Source organism: Papaver somniferum, chromosome 6 (assembly GCF_003573695.1).
Source record: "Papaver somniferum cultivar HN1 chromosome 6, ASM357369v1, whole genome shotgun sequence".
Lineage (NCBI taxonomy): Eukaryota > Viridiplantae > Streptophyta > Magnoliopsida > Ranunculales > Papaveraceae > Papaver > Papaver somniferum.
Window position 1 is genome coordinate 163,741,542 of NC_039363.1, and position 20,767 is coordinate 163,762,308.

General features: G+C 36.3%; 2 protein-coding genes across 2 annotated transcripts; one reads left to right on the plus strand and one right to left on the minus strand.

Moving 5' to 3' along the window:
- The first annotated feature begins 6,003 nt into the window (after positions 1-6,003).
- Positions 6,004-18,246, plus strand: LOC113289970 (probable LRR receptor-like serine/threonine-protein kinase At1g56140). Its single transcript, XM_026539429.1, has 24 exons — positions 6,004-6,276; positions 7,179-7,359; positions 7,754-7,825; positions 8,633-8,704; positions 8,833-8,904; positions 9,077-9,148; positions 9,862-9,933; positions 10,039-10,110; positions 10,838-10,909; positions 10,985-11,056; positions 11,146-11,217; positions 11,327-11,398; positions 11,529-11,594; positions 11,944-12,009; positions 13,346-13,390; positions 13,495-13,559; positions 14,381-14,763; positions 15,199-15,397; positions 15,475-15,636; positions 15,864-15,982; positions 16,450-16,660; positions 16,743-16,974; positions 17,063-17,213; positions 17,608-18,246. Exons 1-24 carry the CDS (start codon positions 6,132-6,134, stop codon positions 17,998-18,000), a joined length of 3,138 nt encoding a protein of 1,045 aa, XP_026395214.1. The 5' UTR covers positions 6,004-6,131; the 3' UTR covers positions 18,001-18,246.
- Positions 18,247-18,767: 521 nt separating this feature from the next.
- On the minus strand, positions 18,768-19,823 carry LOC113289971 (probable glutathione S-transferase). Its single transcript, XM_026539430.1, has 2 exons — positions 19,433-19,823; positions 18,768-19,352 (listed from the first exon to the last, which is right to left on the minus strand). The coding sequence occupies exons 1-2, from the start codon at positions 19,745-19,747 to the stop codon at positions 19,008-19,010; spliced, it is 660 nt and encodes a 219-aa protein (XP_026395215.1). The 5' UTR covers positions 19,748-19,823; the 3' UTR covers positions 18,768-19,007.
- Between the last annotated feature and the right edge of the window lie 944 nt (positions 19,824-20,767).

The following is a 20,767-nucleotide window of genomic DNA, read 5'->3' on the forward strand; positions in this document are numbered from 1 at the left end:
TGTGAATGTTTATTTCTTTAATCGTTCAAAGTTATTCCTTAATATCTAAGGGAAGAGAATCCCAGGATCAAAACATAAACAAGTTAAGAATCTTTTAATTAAGGTAATTAACTTCATTTTGGGAAAATAAGAATTAGTAATGTGCATTTACTAATTAGAGATTTTTTGAGAGATTTCAATCATTATTTTTGGACAGAGCATTTCCAGGATTATGGAAAACCGAATTTGTGCTTTAATGAATATCTTGAGAATATTTTCGGTTTTGGAAATTCCTTGGTGTCCAAACTTCCTTGTCTATAAATACTTGAAGTTTTACTTTCTAGCAAACTAATCCTTCGTAACAACAAGCTTCCTCTTTGTTGTGTTGTTACTGATGTAGCCGCCTGTTCGGAGAGGAGAGTAACCTAATTAGTTGAAATCTCTTAGACCGCTCAGTTTAAAGTCTTCTTTGGGATTAAGAATCTCTAGCGTGTACCGTTGGTGGGAAACTAGATAATTGCGGTTTATCTTTTGTTTTCATTGATTTGATTGACTAACGGTGGTTGAACTTTGATTGCACCTAGTTTGTTTATGCTTTAGAATATTCTCTTCTGATATAAGATTCACTCAAACTAGTTCAGAGTTTCGACAGGGATCTTTAGACTATTGTTAGTTCTAAAGACGATCTTGTGATAATTCATTGTTAACAGACTCCGTTCTGTGCGTGATTGATCACAAGAGATTCAAGTGATTGTGTGCAGGTTATTATTGAATATCTAAGAAGATTTGAAGACGAAGAAGATATTGAAGATTTATGAGTTCATAATCTTTGGTGTGCACAATACTTGTTTCGGTAAAAGAGGATCCAATTAATAATCGGTTTATCCTTGTGATAGATTGGATTGATTAATTGAGTAGATCCGCATCAACACAATTTTCTGGATTAATAGGGTTGTTGGCTTAATCTTAAACGATTACTTCGGTAATTGAACATAAGATAGATCTAAGGACCTGACGAAAGAGTTTATGTTAAGATAAACAAAAGAGCCTTTGTCCGACTCATATCACTTGGTTGAATAGAGTTGATACCAAACAGATTTGTTGTTCCTTTACTGTTTGGAATACGAACCAAAGGAATTGTTCCAAGTACCTGACTTATTTATAAGTTGGAGGTGTGGGAATACAGATGGAACTAGGTGAACTATAGGTTTAGTTGCTTGGTCTCAACTATACGAAGTTAGGTGTAATTTTGTGTAGCGGCTTAATCCTGAGAGTATTCAATTCTGGACAAGGTCCCGGGATTTTTCTGCATTTGTTGTTTCCTCGTTAACAAAATCTTGTTGTGTCATTTACTTTATATTTCCGCATTACAATTTTTTTATTATAATTAAAGTAAATTACACAAACGTTAATTCCTATTTACTTGATAAGTGAATCCTATTGTGTTTGGTTAAGTCCGAACCTTTTTATCAAGTAACATACTTCGTTGTTGTATTCTCTCGATTTTGTATCCATAGACGATCATACGAAGTGTGAACCGATTAGTTGTATTTTCTCGACTCAGTCCATAGACAACCACTTTCGGAGAAAGGACTTATAGGTAGGAAATTTTTTAGCTTGAGGTATATTTGGGTATCCTCGCCTTTTCAATAACAACTGTCCTAAGAATTCTCACCAAATTAACTCTGTTATCTTTCAGAAATGGAATGGTTATCTAATAAAAAATATTTATTTTCCCATCTTACGATTGCTTCTGTTTAACAGTGGAGAAAGGAGTACAATGTTAAATTTTTTTACTCACACTAGGATAGTGGTTTCTCCATAATCATTTCTTTCTCTCTGCCTTTCACCACATTGAACTTGAACAATATTGTTCCTTCATAGTTGATGTCATGGACTCCTATGTTATGTAATCGGGTTCTTCAAACCTTCGCTGCTTTCTTCCGATATCGATCTTTGTTCAACATGCTACGTACCTTCCTGATTGAACAAAGATTGAAGCTAATTTCTTCGTGGGTTCATTCTGAATTTATAAATTTTATAAATAATTATAGGATCGTAATTGCATATTAGTCGACATACAATCGATGCTTTTGTATATCTATTACATACTTTGGTCCATACCACTTTGGGAGGCTAAACTCTGTCTTATTATTATTATTAGTTTTTTTTGAGACTCAGAAGGTGTATCTCATTCTCAAAAAAGTTTTTTTTTTTAAATCTTAAGAATCTCTTCCACATTTTGATAATCAAAGAAAGAAAAAAAAACTTTAAATATCTTTGATATATTCACCATGATCAATCAGACTTGAATAAAGGATCCAAAAGTCCGGAAGATGATAAAAATCAGACTTGTATAAAGGATCCCAAATTTCAGAAAAATGATAAAGAAGGAATACTTAACGCCACTGCTTTCCAAACATCATTAACTAGATAGTTATTTGCATGACACGTGTTGTATTACAACTGGTGGGACATAAGGAGATACAGAAAAGGGGATCCGGAGCCACTTCCAACTGGTTAGTATTTACTCTTTATCCAATGATAATAAATGTGACATTGATATACTAATATTAATCATAATTAATTTAATTAATCACTTTAATTAAACTATTGGAGGATAAATTAGGCATTATTTAAAATAATATGGATTACTACTTAACGACTCGTGACTGATGTGCAGCTCCCAATCCCAAATGGGTGCAACACAAACATCAACACAAACAAGGTTGAAGAGAAAGAGTTAGGCCCATAAAGATGGTTTAATATTTAAATAAACGGAGGGTCAGCTAGAGACAAAGTCAAGGATAGATTAGAAAGAAAACCATAGGAAAAAAGGTTTATACTACACCGAGGGAAAAGAAAAAAGAAAATATTGAATAGGACAATGTCAGGTTAAGTGGGCTATGGCGGCTCTGATTTCAATAATACATAATTCTAAGGATGCCAGGAGACCACGATGTTACATTGCTTTCAAATGAATACACAAAGGAACAAAAGTGAGGCAGCAGTAGCTATTGCTAAAAAAGAGCTAATGTCCTGGGTGTTGGATGTCTTATCCGCCGCCTAGGTTTTTGGTTGGAAAAACCTACCTGGTAATACTCTGACTTTATGAATCAAATCTCATCGATCCAACTTGGTGTCAGTCCGCAACTTAGATTTCTCGACGAACTTTGGATGCAGATCTGACTTTTACGCCGAAAGAGATAAAATATTACCAGTAGAAGAAAGGATATATGGAGCCTTCACATGAAAACACTAGCTTGACCCTGGTATTATTAGTTTGACTAAATACGCTTTGGCATCCCATTTATAACCTGGGGTGTATTCACTTTTTATTTTATTTTATTTTTTATCGCGTAAAATGGTGTAAATTAGCATGGTGATTGGTGGATTCAATGTAGTCAATATCGGCAGCATATCAGATATCATTCTGGAACGATACGATATCTTCCCAACAATATCGACCGATATGATATTTTTACGAAAATCCGGTATGAGTTAAATTAGTCGTTTTAGGTAAAGATTAAGAGTATTTTAGGTTTTTCAAAGACGGGAAGGGATAAATCCTTGTTTAATTATCATTCTAGGTAGTAAATTTTAAAGAACGCGCGATTGGGGGATATAGGAAAAGGACAAAAACGGGATCCAAATATCAAATTAGGGTCACCTCTTACCTAAGTATTTTATGTAATTCCTAATCTACCACTCACTAATCAGGATAAGTGATTAATAATAATTAGTAAAATCTTAAGATTTTTTTATAAATGATTAGTGTGTATTATTATTTGTGTTTGAGTGAGTGAGGTGAGAGTAGAAGGAGGGAAAGAAAATTTGAGAGGGAATTGTGAAAAATGGAGGATGATTGTGAAGAGAGAATTGCTGCGGCTGAATCTTTAGCTCAACTACAACAAGGAGCATATCTTGAATCTTCATCCAATAACAACAACTCACAATTGCAAGTTTTCGTGGAACCAACACCTTTGAAACATGAATTTTATGAGCATGAAGTGTTTTGTGAAGAACCAACCCAAGAAAGTAAACTAGCTCAACATATAAGCACTCCCAATACTCATGTATCATGTCATCCTTATGAGGAAGGTGCGAACCTTTAAATTTTACTTTGACTTTGCCTTTGGCCTTGCCCTGCGTCGGTTGTTGACTTGGCCCACCAACTTCGCTTTGGCTTGCTAATTGACATGGAGGAACCTCATCATCTTCCTTCTCACTTTCCTCTTCATTATGCTCATCGTCCTCAACTATTCCAGTAGGTTCACGGATTACAAGTCGACTACGGTCACCACCACTCTCCCAAATTATCCCTCTTGTATCAGCCCCCAAACGCTTTTTGCGACCTTTGTCTTTCCCTCGAGGAGCCAGAGACTGAGGAGTATCAATACCGTCCTTCCTTCTACTCTTAATGACAACATCTTTAGTTTTTCCTTTGTTAGCTTCCTTGGCTTTTTTCCTATATCAAAAGACACACGAAATGAATACAAGACAACACAATTTCATTCTTAATACCGGCATAGAATTACTAAAACAAAACAATGCCGGGACCAGAAATGGTATCTCATTAAGCAAATACCGCATGCCGGAACACAGTTCCGGCAATGTACAATAATATCGACAATTCCTGTAGTATTTTACATTATTTCTGGATACAAATTGAACACTACCGGCACACACTTAATAATTCACTCCATGTCGTAACCATGTACCGACACAGAATGCTAACTCAAACCAATGCCGATAATTCCTAGAATGTTTCTGGATAGCAAAACTGCACAACCGGCATACGTGAACAGTTTTAAAGTAATGCCGGCATAGTATTCAACTTAATTTGAATGTCGGTATAGAACACTCAGCTTCAGGAGACTCTGAGTTTGAAAACGACATTGTATTCATACTAAAATCAATGTCGTAACCCAATATCGGCACTGCCTTCATTCTAGATTGAATGCCGTAATTGAGTACCGGCGTGGTATTCATATAAATTTCAATGCCGGTACTCACTAAAAGTCAATTGTTTGAGTTAGGGTTTGCGATTCTAACCTAAACCCATTTATATAAATCGATTTACACACTCATAAAGTAGTTCAAAATCACTTACCTTCTCACAGAAGCCATGTTTATGAGAGGTTGATTGTCCGAGTTGGCTACTTCTTCTTCTTCTTGCTCTTGAGCAATCAAAGCAAGCCTTTCCTGTAATTTCTGTTCAGCAATCGAGTTTGATTTCGATTGGGCATTTGGTCTCTTTCGTGGAGGCATTGTTATGATTCGGGTAGGTTAATCGACGAAGAAATTTTTGAATTGACGATGAAGAACGAATGAAGAAGAAGATGAAAGAATTTGAAAACCTAACCCTAAGAGTGCCAGTACTGTTTTTAGAGAATGGGGATATATGAATTTGGTTTTTGATTTTAAGTTTTAGTGGAAAGGGTATTATGATCTTTTCATAATGTTTTTTGATTAACCAAAGGGTAGTTTAGTATTTTCCATATCCATAAATCACCCCTTAACAGACACTGCTGGTTGGGAGAAGTAATCTATATCCCCCAATTGGTTTTTATATCCCTCAATCGCACGTTTATTTTAAAGTTGTTGAAGTTACTCTCCTGTCTCTAGTTTAAACTTGTTTAATTATCATTTTAGGTAGTTAATTTTAAACTTATCGAAGTTACTCTTTTGTGTTTTTGATAAAATTGATGGTATCTATTATATCTTAATATAAAATGTGTGAAGAAAAGTTTACTATAAAATTATAGTCTCTAAATTTGAAACCGATATTATACCGATATTTCAACGACAATATTCCAATATAAAGTCGTACCAGTGTATCGGTCACCGCCGAGATAAACCAATCCGATATTAACTACACATTGTGTGGATCCCATTTTTCGTGTACCTACTCCCCCTGACCCCAGCACAATGGCCGCATGTGTTTATGGAACAAAAAGAACAATTGTTTGACCTCAAAGTCTTGCCAACTTGCCATAATAGTCCAAGGTGTAATTAATAGAAGGAATTCACATTTCACAGAAAAAACCAACTACTTATTATCTCCCTGTTTCAGTAGTAGCACTCTTAGTTTGTTCAGAATTGATTCATTAATTTGTCTCTGTACCTGATTCAAAGTTTATATAGATGAAATGAAGTTTGCTTTGGATAAAAATCCTCAGCCATCATCGCCGGTATCAGTTTTCTTCTTCTTCTTCTGCTGCTGCTATCTCTACATCATCACTAGTACTCTGTTGTTCAATATATCAGAAGCTCAGACTACTGACCCAGTTGAAGGTACATCCATATATGTAATCTTATTTAATTTCTCTTCAATTTTTTGTTTCCTTGATGAAATTCAGTTTCTGTTGGATTGCGTACTGTAAAATGAATTGTCGAGTTCATACTCTTGGATAATTCTAAATAAACTATTGATTTTGATCAATTTCATCGTTTTTCTTCCTTCCTCGTTTATGCTTTGAGTAGCTGTTTCAAGTACCAGTTAACAATAGTGATCAAACTGATGGCCTGTTGAGGTTTTTCAAGGTCAATCATGGCATGAGCCTCTCTGCTCTTAGTAAGTTTTGATCCAAGATCGAGAAAAGTTCTTTTTCTTATCCTCATTTCGTTAGTTTATGATGATGACGGCCCACTTGACATTGAGGTATTCAAGTATCTCTGATGTATATACACATATCACTAGTTAATTCAATTAAGTATTCATTTATCTCCCCCTATACATCATTTTATTCTCTTCTACAAAATGATTATCTGGTTGTTTAAAATTAAAAAATTTAGCTGCTAACGATTTGATTAGGGACGTCCTTGGCCATTGGATTGGTACACCCCAAGCAAATTAGGAGGCAAAATAGTGTCACTCCAAGGACCGAGTTGATAATTTGACTCGAACGAGTCACCCTTTGAGTCCATCAATGACTGACCATATTAGAAAAAATGACCATTTGTGAAAAACTCGGATGAGAAATCATCTTCTTCTTCTACCTGGACGACAATGGTAGGAGTCGAGCACAGGATTCATGGCGAACAGAGTAATTCCATTTCCATCAGTTTGATGGAGTAAGCGTTAATTTTCATTTACTTTCTTTCATAGTTCCAATTGTTTGTTAAGATTTATACCATAATTTTGACCTAAAACGCATATTTCTTATCTTCACTAATAAAAATTGTTTGTTTAACAGTGAGAGCTTTAAATTCCATTTTCCAGCAATGGAACACCAAAGCTGTTCCTTCGTGGAACATAAGTGGGGAACCCTGCTCTGGAACTGCAACAGACCTAACAGATATAGAGGACCGCAATTTAAACCCGGGGATCAAATGCGATTGCGGAACCACTAATGGATCTTGCCACATTACTAAACTGTATGTTTCATGATCTCATGGTTTTCTTAATTAATAGAATGTCTATCACTATTCCATTTGGTTTTTCATATGGAGTAACATTTTAGTTTTGCAATGTTTAATTTCATTACTCTCAACCAAAATCTACTTGTACAAGGATTGAACTCATTTATCTAGTTTCGCTTAAAAGACTTTTCTTAATTAAAAGACTCTTGTATTTGCTTTCCAAAATGTTTTAATCCTTTAGTCTATGGATAGTGATATGTAGTAAATTATTGTTGATTTTGCATTAAAGAAATAGTTCTATGAATAAGCAGCATGAGCTGCATGCAAGTACTTGTTAGTTGTGAGTAACACTGTTAACATAATTGTTCAATGTTTTCTTGATGCAATCTGATGGATTTGGTGTCCTCAGGAGAGTGTATGCAGCAAACATAAAAGGCGTGATTCCAGAAGAGCTCGCAGATTTGACTTTTCTCACATATCTGTACGGAATTGCTTCGTTTGTTCATTTTTATGTATTTCTTCCATGACTTGTTGCTTATTTCAATGGATGATGTCAAAACAGGATTCAGTTTTTTATAAGAATGGCGTTACAAAAATCTTTCTTTCCACTAATGTGCCATTATTCTGAGGCTTTGCGAAGGTTCTTAAAACCTTACTTGAGACTGTATGCTACAGAACTATTTATAGATAGTGCATAGTTGGCTACTCAGTTAACATGGCCTACTATTTTTCGTCGTTGAAATTTATAAGTAGGTAAAATTTCAAGAAACATTTATGGAATTCAATCTCCAGAGTAGGACTGAGAATGGGACAGCATGAAATTTGGCAGCAATAGCTTGTGTGAAGGAGAAAAACATAAGTAGAGAACAGTGTAGAAAGAAAATAAAACATCCTTTGAAGTAACATGGTAGCTCTGTAACTGAATTCAAAGTGGTCCTATCAGTATCCATTGACAGATTAATGCAAGCTACGTTGACCCTCCATCTTTTCTGGTTACTACTAATCTGCTTTTTGTGATTTGACTATCACTTGGCATCACTAGAGTAGCATTGTTTATACATTGTACGTATTATGTGTGTTTTTTGTTTCCAAATCCTAGCATTTAAAAGCTTACTACTCTGTGTAGACAAAGAATTATGGATAGTTTGCAACAGTGTAAGCATGTTCCGAATCAATTTAGCTTAAAGTTTTTGCATCAGTTGAAACCAGACTTAGCACATGAGCACAGTTTGCATGCAAAAGTGTATTCTAAATTTCTAATACCAAAGTGTTATATCCTTTCTTTCAGGAAGTTGGATCAAAATTTCTTAACAGGCCCCATACCTGCATTTCTTGGCAATTTATCTTCGCTAGAAATTTTGTAAGTTCATTTTGTGGTTTCTTTCGGAAACAGCATGAAATAAAGAATCAGGAGCTTCATGTTTTCACTAATAGCCGTTGATATTTGTCAGGCTGCTAACATATTTTCCTGCTTCAATTCTCTATCAGGTCACTGGGTATTAATTCCCTATCAGGAACTGTTCCCAAGGAGCTTGGAAAGCTGCAGAAATTAACATTACTGTAAGACACTTTTTACTGACAACCAATTTTCTGCTGTTTAGATTGCCATTATGGAACTAGTTTGATCAACATAATTTTCTTTTAACTTCATGCTGTAAAAGGTGTGGATTTGGGGGTTGAAGGTATTATGATGAAATTGAAAATGCTTGCTCGTTAACTACTTCTTTTACAGGGCTTTTGGTTCAAATAACTTATCTGGGCCACTCCCTCCTCAGCTTGGGTCTTTAACCAATCTTGATCAGATGTAAGTTTTAAGTTGTATGTCATCATTAACAGAAGGCCTAAGAGTATCACAATCATGTATGTTAAATTGCTTTGGTAAAACATAGCATAGTACTATAGGAGCATATATATACACTGATTCGCCGCAGTGGTTGAAGGATTCAAGTAAAGCATCCGATGTTTGAGTTTAAAACTTTGCCAACATCCAAAATTAAAGGTAGGTCCCACCTTTTAAACACCAAGCGCAGTTTCAAACCCATCCTAAGGTTTCAAACACATGCTACATTTTGGGCGGATACTAAAACTGGGCGGCTACGCCCCCAGTAGGTTAAACTTGGGAATTGCTATACCTATATGGTATATTTACCATATATCGCATTGATACCAATCTACGCTAACGATTGCCTAGATCAATAAGGTAATGTACCATATTAGCATACCGATTGTGGATGCTCTAGTAAAGTATATAGTGATTAGAAAGCTTGGGCTAGTAATCTTGGATAAAGTCAAGCTTGACTCTCACACACACTTCCATAAAATGAAATGATCCTGTATAGCTGCTTTCAAAAACAGTTGTGGTCGAACCAATGACAAGTGGCAGAATATAGGTTCTTTTTCTTTTCCAAGATGGCATGTTTGAAGCGGTTATATGTGCATTTTTAAACCGCATCCACCTGTTTTGGAGAAATAACAGAAGTCGCTGTATTGATTTTGTTGTATCATCGAACTTGGCAGTTACATCGACAGTGCTGGAGTGGGTGGAGAGATGCCGCAGACATTTGCTAGCCTAGTAAACATGAAAACCATGTATGAATCTTGATCTGAAAATTCTCATCTAGTTGATCATATATTTTTGCTCCAGTACATAAAATTCGTATCATCTTACAAGCAAAAGCGTTTTTGGGGTTTCAGGTGGGCTTCAGACAACGCTTTCACAGGCAAGATACCTGACTTCATTGGGAATTGGTCCAAACTAACCACCTTGTAAGAAAGTTTCTGTGATATTCTCGTTAGATTCATTCGCTTATATTAATAAATAAATGTCACCTGGGTGATATTCCTGGCTTATATAGTATATGGATATCATAAATGCAAGTTATCACCATCCAACACAAACAAGAACCTAGGATCTTATATGGATATCATAAATGCAAGTTATCACCATCCAAACACAAACAAGAACCTAGGATCTTTTGTAGTAATAATAATATCAACCAATAACCAGCTATTGCTGTGTGCTTTTGGATAAAATGAACTTTTGAAATTGTCATAGTAGTACAGCACTTGAATTAAAAGATAATCCCAATACTATCGATAAGTCTACATTAAGATGATAATCTTTTTGGGTATTTCGTAAGCTTATACCCGAATTAAGGAGTTAATGCACATCTTATAGAGATATACTTCTGACATATGTGTGTCCTCTAGAAAACTTTCCCCTCTTTAGTTTCTCTCAGGTTGCGACATTGCGTCCTTTGGATACAATGAACATAATAAGATGGTATACCTGTTTTATAGCGTTATCCCAATACTATCCATGGGATTTCCTTGAGATTCTATTTTTATTTTATTTTTGTGTTCCGAAACGCGCATCTCCTAATCCGTAACATATTCACATCCGAAGGAGTTGTATTTTTGCATATATTTGTCCTGGAGAATTTTATTTTCTTCACTTCAGATTTCCTTGATAAGCCTATCTTTTTGTATACAGGAGATTTGAAGGGAACTCTTTCGAAGGGCCTATTCCATCCAGCTTATCTAATTTGACTTTGTTAACTGACCTGTGAGTGTCCTTTAACAATCGGATACTTGATGTGTGTCTTATCTGGATTTTCTGACATATCTTATATTATTGTAGGAGAATTAGTGACTTGTCTAACATAAGCTCATCGCTGGATTTTATCAAGGACATGAAGAAATTAACCGTCTTGTAAGAAATTCTCTGAGGCAAACAATTCTACCCAGTACCTCACTTCTGGAAATTTACCTAACTTATCTCTATGTTCCTTCTGTTGCTAGAGTTTTGAGAAACAATTTGATTTCTGGTGGTATTCCGTCCAACGTGGGAGAGTACGGAGAGTTACAGAGGCTGTAAGTTATCAATTTCCTGTTTGAATCTCCATGATACTTTATGTTACTGTGACTGTGCCTATATAAACAAATTTCTTTTATATTCTTATTTTTGGCTGCTTACCTCCAGTGATCTGAGCTTTAACAATTTAACTGGACGCATTCCAGCAGCTCTCTTCAATTTGAGTTCTCTTTCTAACTTGTAAGAGCCTATATTAATCTTTTATTCAGTTGATTTTTTTTCTTTATTTTTGAATAATTCAGTCTAGTCACCCTAATTAGAAATTGGATGATCATGATGTCTTTTGACCATCACTTGCATCAATTTGCAGGTTTCTGGGAAACAATAGTCTGTCTGGTATCCTTCCACCCCAAAAGAGTTCAAGTCTTCGCACTGTGTATGTCCTCACACTCTATCCTACGTTAAAACTGTACTTCAGCCACTCCATTCACTGCAATTATTACATCTTCTATGGTGAGGGAAGATTCTACTTCCCTGACGTGCCGTGCTGTGCTGATATAAGGCTTGGGAGTTGTCAGGGGGATATATTGGTTGTGGCTTTTGCTATGTTGATTTTTTAAGTACATAAGATATTGACTAATCAAATTGTGCCAGAATCAAATATTGTATTGTTTTTATCCCATCATACCTTCTTTCTTGTTATCCAATTTATTATTTGTAGTGTTTTTGTGTCTCATTCCTATATAACACTGATAATGACTACGCTTATGTTTTGTATCATGCAGGGATTTGTCGTACAATGAACTATCAGGAAGTTTTCCTTCTTGGGTAACCCAGCAAAACACATCACTGTATGTATGCAGAAACAGAGAACTAGCTTAGTTTTATTCTTTTCCGTAGTCCTCAACAATTTTGTTTCGTATAGCGGTCCTTTCCTCTGTGAACACACATCTCTTGTTGATTTTTTTTATTTATACGGGACCAGGTGTTGTCCACATCATCACAATTATATAGCCATATCGGCAAAAATGAAATCCCGCCTTCGCTTTAATGGGAGCAAATGAGACTTCATTTTTCGTTATCAAGTTAGTTCTTACTTTTTGGTGGATATTTAATTGTAAGGTCGACCTGTATTTTCTGGGATCCATAACGATAAATAGAAATTGATCCGTTTTCAGGTATGAGTTCAGTCGAAAGACCCAACACCTAGGATTTTCTAGGGATAGTTCGTCTTAGATATAGAATTGTATTTCTAAAGTCCGTTTAGGATTCTAATTCTAGTAGGAAAACAAGAGTGTTACTTGAATTAGAATTATCCAATTTAGAAAGGGTTAAGTGCTACTTGGTACATATAGATGGAGGAGAGATCTAGAGGGAAATTCAGAGCGAAGAACACGATGTAGAGACTAGAGAGAATACTAGAAGAAGATTTCAGAGAGAATAAATAGGACACCTTGAAGATAACGTTGTAAAAGTCCCCTTAAATCGAATAAAATTTTACATTCCGATTGAGCAATTGCTTACTTCTATTATTTGTTTTGCTATTGTTTGTGATCCTATTGAGTCTAGGGTGATCAGAAATGTTTGTCGGTTCTTTTTCTACAATATTTTGCTATTGTTGAGGATAGTCTCACGTTGCCTAGATTCCCTGGATTTGTGAAGTGTATATGCCGTCCGCAACCCTAATTTTGTAAGTCGGTTTTCAAGGTGAGTTAGTCCCATGGACTTCAACAGCTATCATGCGGTCTGGAGAGTTGTGCCAATGAACTTCCACAGCTATCGTGCGGCCTTTTTGGAAACATTGGTTGCAGATTCTGTCATTATAATTTTCGTTGGTAGAGGAAGAAGGGGGTTTGGATCATCGGTTTATTATGTTGTATAGGGGCACATTGTTAATTTAATGAATGCTAGCTCGGAGGAGCTGGTGTTTAAATTGAAACGTCATAGAATTTTGTGCTTCTCTTTTAGGTGTGACTTAGACTCCCTAAATACAAGCCAGTTTCGCAAAAATATTATTCTGATGTAGCACGCGTATCTGTGAGTCTGGGCACCTGTTCACAGGGTGAAGCGTCTGGTGTTCTACATATATGTTATTGAATAGGCTAATAATTGATATGTTTAGTACAAACCTGCAACACGTAGCAACAGAGGAAAAAAATTGATCTCAACGCATGATGTGTGATGCAGGAATTTGGTCGCAAATAATTTCCCAGATGATATCTTGAGAAATAGGTGAGCTACGCAAATGAAGTTGCAGCAGATTTCGAGTTCTTATTATTTCTTTTTGTTTATTATTTGTTTTTTTTTAAGTTATGTGGTATCTCTTGTTTGTTCAGTTTTCCAGCTTCAGGATTGAATTGCCTTCAAAGAAATTTTTCTTGCAATAGAGATCCTCCTCGCTGTAAGTCACCTTCGATTTTGTTGCCAAGTTATTTTACCTTAGATGTTAGTTACATGACATGCTTTTGTCCACTCTTCAATTGATTGTGATTCTTATTCTGTTTTACTCGACCAAGTGAGATTGTATGTAAACTTGAGTTCTGATTAGGATGTGATGATTGAACTGGGACCTTATATACTCTGTGAGAAAAATACCATAAACAAGATTCGGATTGAAACTATATGACCCATGGTTTTTTAATAATGCGATTCCGCATTCCTCTCTCAAGTGCAACATGGAAGTATAATTATAAGGTTTAGGTTGAATAGGTAGATTGTTACGGACATGCGGTGCTCATTCATGAGAACTCGGAGGGGAGCTCACCAGCCAAGCAATTTGATATCATTAATACACAACTGTTAAAACAAAATGGCATTAGTAATCTATCTGAGAGTTTCTTATTAGCAGGATTCTGCATGTACTATTTGAACATCATAAAGTATCCAAGAGAGAAACAACGAGTATCATTATCGTCATCTTACAGTATACTGACTTGTATATAGAGACCTACAGATGAGATTAGACCTTCAGATTTCTATTTGCCAAAGTTTAGCAAGTGTTATTTATCAGTATGAAAGAAATAACTTTCATATCTCCAGGCTATGAGACAAAAATATCCAGCAGGTTGCACTATTATAAGCAGGACTTCGTAGTTGTAGGATCTTGACACCTATTCATACTCGGTGTGAACCTTTATAGATTGTGTTCAACAACTCTGAAGACTGCTATGTTAAACATTGGTGTTCCAGTTATAATCATTGTTTTACTTTTATTGTCGGCAGACTCCTCTTTCGCGATTAAGTGTGGTGGCTCAAATATGAGATCTTCAGATGGTGTAGATTTTGAGGCAGACAACTCAACTCTCGGTGCAGCATCATTTAATCTTACTAATACTAGGAGATGGGCCGTTAGCAATGTCGGTCTGTTTGGTGAAAGAGAAGGAGCTCAGTATACGCTAAATACTCTTTCTCAGATTACGGGTACTTTAGACTCGGAGCTGTTTCAGACATCCAGGATATCAGGAGGATCACTAAGATACTACGGCCTTGGTCTTGAGAATGGACCGTACAGTGTCAACCTGCGATTTGCGGAGACAGATTATAAAGATCCCAGCACTAGTACATGGGAGAGTCTTGGAAGACGTGTTTTCGATATTTATCTTCAGGTAGAATTGTTGTTATGTTAACATCTTCCTAGTTACTACATCTGGATCATAGTGTTTCCTTCAAGCTCAAATAAAGCAAGAGTTATCGAAACTTACAAAGCGTGTGTACTAGAAAATTCATAGAGCATGATTTTTCGAATTATTATATAAATCATGCACACTAGGAGAAGTCCATGCCCAACAATAACTGTGAATATGACTAATCAATGATAATAGATACTACTGGTGGCAGTTTGGTTAGTATTCCACTTATACGTATGAGTATCTCAAACTGATGATATTAATGGCTGCACCAATTCTGAAGTGTCTATTATACGATAAGTTATTGGGTTTAATTTTAAGCTGTTGACAGTTATGACCTTAAGCTTCCTATTATTTTCTGTATTCAGTGTAGCAATAATGCCGATTGTTTTTGTCTATTTGTTATTGTTTCAGGGAAATAGGCGAGTGAAGGATTTTGATATAAGAAAGGAGGCAGGTGGGGCCTCTAATAGAGCTGTTGAGAAGAATTACAAGGTTCAGGTATCTCAGAACTACCTTGAGATTCATCTTTTTTGGGCCGGGAAAGGGACTTGCTGCATACCTAAGCAAGGTTCTTACGGACCATCCATTTCTGCAATTAGTGTTACACCAGGTAAACTATTGAATTATATCAGTTCTTGTGTTTCGAACACTTTCCTGCCAACTACTAATTCTTGATTTCCTGGTCAGATTTTCAACCAACTGTCAGTAACCTTCCTCCAGCTGCTCCCAAAAAGAGCAAGACTGGTTTAATTGTCGGCATTGTAGTTTCTGTTGCGCTGTTGAGCTTTATTGCCATATTTGCGGTGTTTTATTGTAGAAGGAAAAGGTCAGATATCGATGAAGAAGAAGGTAAATAATACTTATCTGGAGTAAGGTTCGAAGTTCAATTATGTATGTATGTATGCTACTAAACCTTTGTTCAGTATAATCATTTTCTTGCGTCATCTTAAATTCAGTTCTGTAACAAATGCTTAATATTTACTAAGAAGATGCAAGCTAAGAGGGTAGAAATAAGTACATGGAATCCCACTTTTTATAAGAGAGCCAGTACTTACAAATGTTAAATTGCTTTGCAGAGCTTCTAGGGATAGAGAACAGGCCAAATACGTTTACTTATGCAGAACTGAAAAATGCTACGGAAGACTTCAATTCTGCAAACAAGCTCGGAGAGGGAGGATTTGGATCTGTTTACAAGGTAATCAACTAATTAAGGTTCAGCTTTTCTCTTAGCTTAATTAATTAAAAGGAAAGGCCAAAAATTTGATGGAATGAGTCCCTCAAAGAGCACATACACATTGTACTTTTTTTCATCTCCATCATTTCTAGAAGTCCCAGACTTGACCTAGGTTACCATACCGAGTGTTAGCTGAAGTTTCCAGAAAATGGTTCAAATCTATAAAGAGAGGTTCAGAATAAATGATCTAATACTAATGTATGAAAATAGGAATCACAACGACCCATTGAGATTTATTGAAGGACATCAAGTCCTTGCACTGTTTTGTATTGTCAAATTGAGCGGAGCAGTAAATGATGTACTGGATACTTAAAAGACTGTTGAAAACAACAAAGAATAGGGTAGTATCTTCATGAGCAACAATTCCTATTTTTGATGAAAATCTTATCTACAATGTCCAGTTATTTATTAGATTGTGGTACCTGCAGGGCACACTTACTGATGGCAGAGCAGTTGCTGTTAAGCAACTTTCTGTAGCTTCTCATCAAGGAAAAAGCCAGTTTGTGGCAGAGATTGCTACCATATCTTCTGTACAGCACCGCCACCTTGTGAAATTGTATGGGTGCTGCATTGAGGGGGCAAATCGTCTCCTGGTTTATGAGTATCTCGAACACAGAAGCCTAGATCAAGCACTCTTTGGTATGGCATAAAGTTTATCTTACATTCATATATGTGGATACTGTGGTCTTGATCATGCTTGCTAATAACCATCACCTTGCAGGAAAGAGTGGCTTACACCTCAGTTGGCCAACCCGCTATGAAATTTGCTTGGGAGCAGCAAGAGCCCTAGCTTATCTTCATGAAGAGTCGAGACCAAGAATTGTACATAGAGATGTCAAAGCCAGTAATATTCTTCTCGACACTGATCTAAACCCCAAAATTTCAGATTTTGGTTTGGCAAAGTTATATGATGACAAAAAAACCCATATTAGTACCCGAGTGGCAGGAACAATGTAAGCTTTCTCACATATAATTTCACTATACCATTCTGTGATATTTATTTGAACAGTACTGAAGTAACCATCTTTCTGTCTCTTGAAGAGGATATCTTGCCCCAGAATATGCCATGCGTGGACATCTTACAGAGAAAGCTGATGTATTTGGATTTGGGGTTGTTGCACTGGAGATTCTTAGTGGTCGACCAAATTGTGACACAGACTTGGACCAAGATAAAATATATCTTCTGGAATGGGTAAGATCACAAGTTGAAAATTATATATTTTATATTTCCAAGGGTATCTATGGAATCACTTTTGTTGCCACCTCAAAATCTATTAAATAGTCCCAATCAAAAGCTGGTTGAAATCATTAGGAACATGCTTTTGGTTAAAGAAATTCACCGAACTGAGGAGGGTCTATATTCATGGTGAAGAAAACCATTATTGCTAGACAAATTTCTTTTTTAAAAAAACTCCCCGAATAATCTTGATGTGAAATTGTGAACCCTCCTATAAGGTGGTGAAAAAAAGTGTTATGTTTGCATGAGTGAAGCACATGGATGATGGATCTATCCGATATTTATTTTTGGAAGCAACTTTAGTTCAAGAGCTAATTCATTGTTATGTGTGATGTTAAAAACTTTTTAGGCTTGGAGTCTACATGAAAAGAATCGTGCATTGGAACTGGTGGACCCATCATTAGCTGATTTTGACAAAGGAGAAGCTATGCGTATGATTGGAGTAGCCTTTTTGTGCACTCAGGCATCACCAGGGTTACGGCCAGCAATGTCTCGTGTGGTGGGTATGCTGTCAGGTGACATTGAAGTAAGCACCGTTACATCAAAACCTAGTTATATTACAGACTGGCAGTTCAGTGATATGAGCTCTTTTATTAACGATGATGATTCACTATCATTTGCATCAAAAACTACAAATACCCAACTCGACACTTCTACTGATACAAGCATGATAGCTGGCAGAGACCGGTCACCAGCAACAAGTCAACCCATGCTGCAAGATATTATTGGTGAGGGGAGGTAAAAATAATGTTGTGTTCGTGTATTAATGTATTATAACTGTATGTCTAGGGGCGTAACTTTGCAATATTATTTTTGGGTATCGAACACAAGTTCCTTACTATAAGCGCTTAGATTTCTCATTCTTATTTACTGTGTTGTGTTGTGTTGTGTTGTGTTGTGTTGTGTTGTGTTGTGTTGTGTTGTGTGTATGAAGTATGAACTGCTGCAATGAACATCTAGGAAAAATCTTTTTATTTTTCTTACAGTATGTTAGTAAACTGTAAATTTGGTATAAATTTGTTCCTAGAATTGATAATCATCTTTTATCCTGGTTTTCCATTATTGCCAAAAGAACTTTATTCAACTCGTGCAGTTGATGCGTGTTTGTTTCACCTAACCCAACAGTTGATCAGAAGATTGTTGCAGACGATTATACCGAAATCTTGTAGCCACAGAAACTAAATTTCAGAGAGAGCAGGTTCCGAAAATGAGAAGGTGGTGTAATCTTGTTGACTCTTTTTTGTTAATTCCTTCGACTTGCTTTCGGTTGTAAATTTCTTAAGGTCGTCGGCGGAACAATGATGGTTTTGTCACTGCTTGCATCACTGTTCATGAGAATCCTTGTCGAAGACAAAAAAAACAACCCGATTCCTTCTATAAAATAACCAAATCGTCCAACCTTTTGGTGTAATGGCACAATGACGAAAAGGCTCTAGGAGATATGTTCTCCGGGGGAGTCGAGTCGGTTTTAAGCCATACTAAACTGGAGGTAATATTATTTAAGCCGTGTTTGTCATGATAATGTTATTTAAGCCATTTTATTTGCTAGAATAAACTCAACAACCCCAATCAGACAATTCAATACTTTTCCCTCTCGACCGAAGTCCACAACATTTGAAAACATACACTTTATAAATAAAAGAGACAGCAACGTCATTTTATTTGTCTCCATGAACTTACTACTACCATGCATCTCCTTAAGCCAGACAGATCTGGAGACATCAAACTTGTAAGTAGTGTTCAAAGAACCTATTTGATCCCGAGCCACCCTTTGATTACTGAAACAAATTCATAAACCTTTTTTGGATCAGGAAGTGACTGTGCAACGCTCTCAATCTCCATGCACTTGTTTGCCCAGGCCACAATCTTTGGACAATCTTCTTCTATGCTGAAATTTCCAAAAGTCTCGTATGCGTAAAACCAGCTGTAGAAAGGGATGAGAGCCACATCCACAAACCCAAACTGATCACCACCAAAGTATGGGCTTTCTCCGAGCTCTCCTTCCAAAACTTTCAAAATGTCAATGAATTTCTTCTTAGCATTCTCTTGTTCTTCTCCATTGGTACTCCATATCTCTTTCGCAGTTGCAGCGAACTGTCAAATGAGAATCTAATTAGAAACACACAGATGAAAACAGCGCACGAAATGAATAGATGAATAAAAAGAATCTTTACCTTCTTGTCAATGTAGTCGGCCCAAAATTTAGCTTGAGATTTCTGGTAAGGATCAGTAGGTAGCAATGGAGACTTCTGATTCCAGACTTCATCAATGTATTCAACAATTAAAAGTGATTCACAAATGGGTTTCCCCTTATGTACCAGAACAGGGATTTTTTTGTTGATTGGATTCATCTCCAAAAGCAATGGACTTTTGTCTCTCAGGTTTTCTTCTTTGAATTCATATTCGACACCTTTAAGAGCTAAAGCTATCTTAACTCTGTTTCCAAACATACTTGGCCAGAAACTCATGAGGACAACTTCATCTGCCATTCTTAACAGTACAAACTCTGTTTTCGAAAACCGGTAGTGTAAGCTCAAAAATGTAAGAAGAGAAAATAGATAAAGAAGGAAATTGTGATTCTGTATCGGGTGAGTGAACCACCTTTTATAGTGAAATTTCGGGTTCTGGAACCTTTAGTGAATGATATGTCATTGCCTGCGTCATTTTCGAAAAGCTGATTCTTGTATTGGGCTGTCTGGAAACGGAAAGAGAGTTGAACTTAACCAAGATCGCTAATAGGGGTACCAGATTAAGTGGGGGTGTACCAAAATCAAGATAAGACAAAACAAATTTCTATATAGGACAAAACAAGTTTTGCCTTGGCTTGGTACACCCCCACTAATCCTGACACCCTATTAGCAGCCTTGAACTTAACGATTATAATATTTAATATGTGTGATCTAAATTCGAGACTAGATATTTGAGGGACAGGCTATGTACGGAGGTGTATAAATATAGTGGATGGATAGTGTTTCGAGGTTATTCCCACCATGGTGGTGGCAGAGCGGGACGATTCTTTGAATCTCAAGTATGAGAGCTAAATTTTCAACCGGTAGGCGGTGTGTTAGCGACAAAAGTGTAACTATTCACGTAATAAATCGGCTATGTAGCTAAAATGTAAATGTGGTCAACTATCCGATCAATTATGAGTGCTATCAATTATGCATGCTTGATTTGAATACAAGCAGCCTAGTCATGCACTATATAACGAGGATTCATGTAGCTACGTAAATCATCCCTAGAAAAATTGTCTACGTGTTGTATAAGGTTGTTTCCGCCTCTTAGAGCTTCTCCAATGCAAGGTGTGTGAAGAAAAAAAGTCTTCATTCACATAGGATACACAACAATTTTTACAAAAAATCATCTCCAATCCATTGATGTGAGGATGATGTGGCAAAAAAAAAGTTAGACATCCTCTAGGTCAACCTCTAGTTTTAGACATTCACTTATAGGATGTCTTCCCATCCTAGTCACATTTTTGTTAGTAAAAATCGTTAAAAACAAACAAG

What these genes read in the sequence shown, in the direction of transcription:
- LOC113289970 (XM_026539429.1), top strand. Translation starts at nt 6,132, where the DNA reads ATGAAGTTTGCTTTGGATAAAAATCCTCAGCCATCATCGCCGGTATCA. An exon ending in TACGGAGAGTTACAGAGGCT is followed by an intron (nt 11,218 to 11,326) that starts GTAAGTTATCAA and finishes GCTTACCTCCAG; the next exon opens with TGATCTGAGCTTTAACAATT. An exon ending in TTGAGTTCTCTTTCTAACTT is followed by an intron (nt 11,399 to 11,528) that starts GTAAGAGCCTAT and finishes ATCAATTTGCAG; the next exon opens with GTTTCTGGGAAACAATAGTC.
- LOC113289971 (XM_026539430.1), bottom strand. Translation starts at nt 19,747, where the DNA reads ATGGCAGATGAAGTTGTCCTCATGAGTTTCTGGCCAAGTATGTTTGGA. An exon ending in CCGACTACATTGACAAGAAG is followed by an intron (nt 19,353 to 19,432) that starts GTAAAGATTCTT and finishes CTCATTTGACAG; the next exon opens with TTCGCTGCAACTGCGAAAGA.